Here is a 5646-nt window from a genome sequence, read left to right as displayed (position 1 = left end):
AGAAACTTCATCTGCACAAACTGCTTCTCTACAGACGCTGACACTTCACTTCTACAGCCTCTACTGACCACCGTGAGTACTGCACTTATACACACACACACACACACACAGATGACTGTTAGTGATAACACAGCTTTAGTGATTTAGTGCTTACAACTGCAACAAAATACTGAAAATATATACAGTTATATGTAATATGAAGTAAAACCACCATATAGAGAAATTGTTAGAGTTTCTTTTATCTTACAGCAATTATTGCAGTGAAATTATAATTAATAAACTGTAAACATTCTACAGGAAAATGAGCAGGAACACACTGTTCACCAATCAGGAACTGCATAAGGGGGAGTATCTGATTTCTACTGATGGAAACCACAAAGCCGTCTTCCAGGTACAACACCTGCTGACAACAGCACACAGTTTTAACTGTTAACTCTGAAAACATAATTTGAGTACAAGCTGTTCTCTGGGCAAACACCATGAAGGTTTCCTTTACCTGACTGACATTTCCTGTATGTTTGCACTCATTCAGGATGATGGGAACTTTGTGGTTTACAGCTGGAAACCAGTTTGGGCTTCAGATACTTGCGGCAAACCAGGAACTCGTCTGGTAATGCAGGAGGACGGAAACCTGGTCATGTACACCGATGATAGCAAAGCCTTATGGGCCAGTAACAGCTGGCAGAAGAGTGGCACCAAGGACAACCGTCTGTCCATCAACAACGATGGCAGCCTGATCATCCAGAGAGGAGCCACAGTGCTCTGGACAGCTAAAAAATAAGACTGTATATAGCCCTGTGTGGGTGCAAGCTTTCAGAGTAATATCTGACTGAAATAAAGAAATTACATTAAAATGATATACATGAGCTTTTGTGATATTAAACTCATAAATGACTGCAAAATAAAAGAAAATGATGGAAAACAAGGTTTGTTTGAATGAACTACATCTTACAAATAAAAAATCTGATTCACATTAAAAAAATGCAATTTGTCTTCATTTTTGGATTTAAATGATTTAATTTGTGATTTTATTTCACTTAATGTGTAAAATGTGTAAACATTGTGTAAACTTCATGTTTAAATCTACCTGATTATAAAACGAGGGGCTTCTGCCCTTCCACAGGGCACCTTTAGCTCCAGAAAAGCTGGGACAGTGTGTGAAATACTGATAAAAACAGGAAGCAGTGATCAGTAAATTCTGTTTCATCTGTATTAAATTGAAAACACATAAAAATATAATATGTAACTTCATGCACTTTGGACCTCATTCTTGAATATCTTCCTAAGTGTGTTCTTAAGTGTGTTCTTGAGAAAGATCCCAAGAAAAAGTCTCCGTCAGATTCATGTCGTTTTCTTAAAGCGCAGAACTGTTCTCAGCTTTGTGCTCTTGAGTGTGTGTAGATTCGGTTTCCCCCAATTTTCTTCCCAATTTAGTCATATTCAATTCCACCCACTAGTTCTGTGTCCCCCAATCATACAATCACACCAGCTCTAGGAGGGTGAAGGCAAAGTCTTCCTCGAGTTCTGTGAAGCTCCACCGCATCTTTACAAACTGCTGCTAACGCAGCTCACTGTACAGCCGAACGGGCTCGGAGGAGAACGGTAACCACCAGATCTGTTACACCAGCTAACAGATGCCTGCACTGACTAGCATGCGCTGAGTGATGGGGAGACAGGAAGCCGTCCTGCCCATTTAGAGAGAGAGCGGACTGTTGTGCTCTCTGGGACTCCCAGACATGGACGGATGTAGCATGACCGGGGATCAAAATCTATAAATTCTGTTCTTCCTAAGAACAAATCCCAGAGAACACTGGTGAGTCAGAATCTTCATCAAAACTGTGCAAGTGGGTTTAAGAAGAAATTTCTCCAGTTGGAGAATGAGGACCAATATTGCTTGTTTAAATCAGAATCGTTTTGTTTTGCCAAACATGTTACACATACAAGGAATCAGTCTTGGTGAGCCACACGTGTATGACACTAACATACTGAACAGACAAGAACACAGACTGATAACAAGTACTGAACTGAGGGGAAAGTAAAATACAATAAACAGAATATAAAGAGTAATAATAATAAAAAAGCAGCCAATGTGAAAGGAGCTCAGGAGATGTACATATGAGATGTGTGGGTGTCTGTGCATATGTAGATATGAACATATGTATGTAGGTCAGACTTGTGCTATAAAATACACTATAATAATTATTGTATGCAGAATATTACACAGTGATATAGACATTTGTAAAAAAAACATTACTTGTACAGTAGTGCAAATAACATTGTGCTACAGAGGAGTTACTGTAACACAGTGAGGAGATTTGATGGTCAGTTTAAGTGTGAAGTGTCCACTGTGGTCAATGAGCTACAGCTCTGGGGAAAAAGCTGTTAGCATGTCTGGCTGTGCTGGTTTTGATGGTCCTAAATCTTCAAAGGGGAGTGTCTGGAGTAGCTGATGTCCAGGATGAGAGGGGTCAGCTGTTACTTTGCCGGCGCTCTGTTGTTGTAGACATCCTGAAGCATTTGCAGATACATCTGATGATCCTCTCCGCTGGTCTGATTATGGGCTGGACTTTGGCTCGTTCTTGTGAGGTGGAGGAACCGAACCAGATGGTTATGGATGATGTGAGGATGGACTCCTCACAGTAGAGCTGGATCATCAGGCTCTGTGGCAGGTGGAACTTCTTCAGCTGTCTCTGGAAGAACACTCTCTACTGGGTACTCTTGGCAACGGGGTTCCTCTCCCACTTCAGGTCCCTGGACATGGTGGGAACCAGGAACCTGTGACTCCACAGTGGAAACCACACAGCCATTGATGTGGGGGGTGGGTAGGGAGGAAGGGGTGCACCTGAAATCCATCACCATCACCGTCTTTTGTGTGTTCAGCAAAAGGTGGTTGCTGCTGCATCAGACTTCTGGACTTCATCTCTGTAGGCAGACTCATCACCATTGGCTATGAGGCCCACCACAGTGGTGTAATCTGCAAACTTCAGGATCTTCACAGCTGGTTCTTTAGAGACACAGTCATTGGTGTAAAGACTGAAGAGAAGGGGTGAGAGTACACAGCCTTGGGGCACCCCCGTACTGAGGGTCCGGGGGTCTGACGTGTTTTTCTAGACGCACCTGCTGTCTCCTACTTGTGAGGAAGCCAAAATTTGATGCCTACAGCACATTCCAAAAAGTTGGGACAGCTGCATGTTTACCACTGAGTTACATCACCTTTCCTTTTAACAACATTTAATAAACATTTGGAGACTGAAGACACAAACTGCTCAAGTTTTGAAAGTGGAATTTTTGTCATTCTTCAGTTATACAGGTCTTCAGTTTCCTTTGTCATATTTTGTCCATCATAATGCACCACACATTTTCACTGGTAGACAGTTTTAGACTGCCATCAGTTCAGCCTGCATCTGCACTCTCTGAGTATGCAGTCATGCTGCTGTAACATGTGCAGAATGTGTCTTGGTGTTGAGCTTTCACAGATGTCTATTATTTCCATAAACAATCTGAAAGGTTGACTCATCAGGCCACAATACACATTTCCACTGAGCATCAGTGAATTTCAAATGAGCTTGAGCCCAGAGAAGTCAGATGTTAACATTTCACATGTTAACGTTTAACATGTTAATAGTCTTAAATTGCTCCTGTCTCATCTTTTATGGAATGTGTTGAAGGCATCAATTTTAGAATGAGCGTATATTTAAAAAAATGAATGAAGTTATACTGTAGTTGATCTTTGTTCTACTTTTGTTTAAATACAGGTCAATTTACAAATCACTGCTTTATGTTTTTGCTTGCATATCACATACTGTCCCAACTTTTTTGGATAAATATAAAAGTATAAAGTATACGTTTTATAAACTTTAAACCCATATGTCAAATTAAATTTTTATATCCTCTGAACATTTAAACCTTCATACCAACTAATTATTTTAATTTGCATTTTTAATCATTATATCACATGATGCGACCATTTAAAAGATTTTGAATAAGATATAATAAAAATCATGCATCAAAATAATAGAGCTTACTTGTTTCTTTTGATCCATAGCACTTCTGTTTTGTCACCAAGGTATTTACCAATGCTAGACAGCAGCTGTTTCTTGTAGCAATCCTGTAGAAATTCATAATAGCATAGATCATGTTCATTAGTTCAGTTTTCAAAGCTTATAACATCATGAAAGAACTATATTTAAGACTTTAGAATGTACTAATGTGCTAACCGTGAGCCCCTATTCTCAAGCTGACGCACTAACCACAAGCTAATTGTGAGGTACCACATTAAGCAGGAACTACTAACTGGTAATATCCTAACTGGGAACTAATGTTCTGACTTGTGAACTAACACACTAACCACAAAGTAATGTGCTAGCTGTACATTTAATATAGTAGGTGTAAAAGGTTGTTTTTTAAAATCCATGTAAATTTGCAGAAGTCAGGTTAAATAGTTCATGATCTATAACACAGCATATATTTCAATATGGGCTGAAATGAATTAAAAGGAGACCACTTGGGTTAAAATGCAGCACTGTATCTTTAAAGGCCAGAGTACACCTGATGATTGAGAAGGAGGGTTTATTCAGCTTTTGCTAGTTATAATAAATCAGAGTCAGACAGCACACAAGCATACACATTTACTAGCGTCTACTCCTGTATCTCATACTGTATATGCACAAGCACATGTGACTACCATTTATGACATATTCCCTCTTTTGTGTTTTAATAATGTCACAGAACACTTTAACCTAAAATGGTTATCTACTTAAGCAGCACACATCCTAAACCAAAACTAACTCAACCTGAGACAGTGGTCTCTTCCTTACTCAAACAAGGTACTGTAAAATTACTGTTACAGTTATATGGTCACAAATCAATGTCATCAACATCAATACCCGTTTTCTTTTTTTTTGTCCAACTTTCCCAATCTGCCTGTTTATAATAGTTCAGCAAATACAGATACAGACTCCATCCTGTAATGATCTAGTCTCTGATCTAAGTGCTACATTACGGGAAACACTTGACGTTCTCGCTCCAGTCAAATGAAAGAAAAATTGGAGGAAAACTAAACTGCAGGTACTTTAAGATGTTCTCAAAGAGCAGATCTCAGTCTATAATAATGCTATGAAGATATCCAGACAGTCATATCTCTCCAGTGTAATTAATAAACACATAGATAATACCAAATCCTTTTTCCAGCATAGACCAACTAATTAACCCCAGCTTTTCTGCTAATGCGTCTCATGATGACTTATCTTCTAAAGTCTGTGAAGAGTTCACAATTCATTTTCAAAATAAAACAGACCTGATATGACAGGGTGTAGCTCAGCTGACTGAAACAAGCTCCTATAATGTTCCTGATAAGCCACCTACATCAGTAATGACATCTTTCTCAGTTATCAATTATCAGGAGTTTTCAACTGTTATAAACAAACTAAGTTTGTCCACATGTGATCGTGACCTGTTCCTACTTCATTCCCTAAGATGGGTTCACAATGATGTTTTAACTATTGTAAATTGTTCTCGTCAACAGATATTTTCCCAGACGCTTTTAAAACTGCCCTGGTGAAGCCTCTGCTAAAAAGAGTAGTATGGATCCTTCAGTGCTAAATAATTTTAGACCAACTTCAACCCTGCCTTTTTAAGAAAAGTTTT

At 39.0% G+C, this 5646-nt stretch overlaps 1 protein-coding gene across 1 annotated transcript; it reads left to right on the top strand.

Moving 5' to 3' along the window:
* LOC118821321 (lectin-like) lies at positions 1–973 on the top strand. Its single transcript, XM_036589880.1, has 3 exons — positions 1–72; positions 298–391; positions 533–973. The coding sequence occupies exons 2-3, from the start codon at positions 302–304 to the stop codon at positions 779–781; spliced, it is 339 nt and encodes a 112-aa protein (XP_036445773.1). The 5' UTR covers positions 1–72; positions 298–301; the 3' UTR covers positions 782–973.
* The last annotated feature ends 4673 nt before the right edge of the window (positions 974–5646 follow it).

The sequence above is a fragment of the Colossoma macropomum genome, unplaced genomic scaffold (genome assembly GCF_904425465.1).
Source record: "Colossoma macropomum unplaced genomic scaffold, Colossoma_macropomum, whole genome shotgun sequence".
Taxonomy (NCBI): Eukaryota; Metazoa; Chordata; class Actinopteri; order Characiformes; family Serrasalmidae; genus Colossoma; species Colossoma macropomum.
The sequence above is the reverse complement of the archived record's forward strand: the minus strand, read 5'-3'. Positions and strand labels throughout refer to the sequence as shown.

Excerpts from the sequence above, each read along its gene's own strand:
- LOC118821321 (XM_036589880.1), top strand. The coding sequence starts at position 302 with ATGAGCAGGAACACACTGTTCACCAATCAGGAACTGCATAAGGGGGAG. Across the intron at positions 392-532 it reads ACCACAAAGCCGTCTTCCAG|GATGATGGGAACTTTGTGGT; the intron begins GTACAACACCTG and ends GCACTCATTCAG.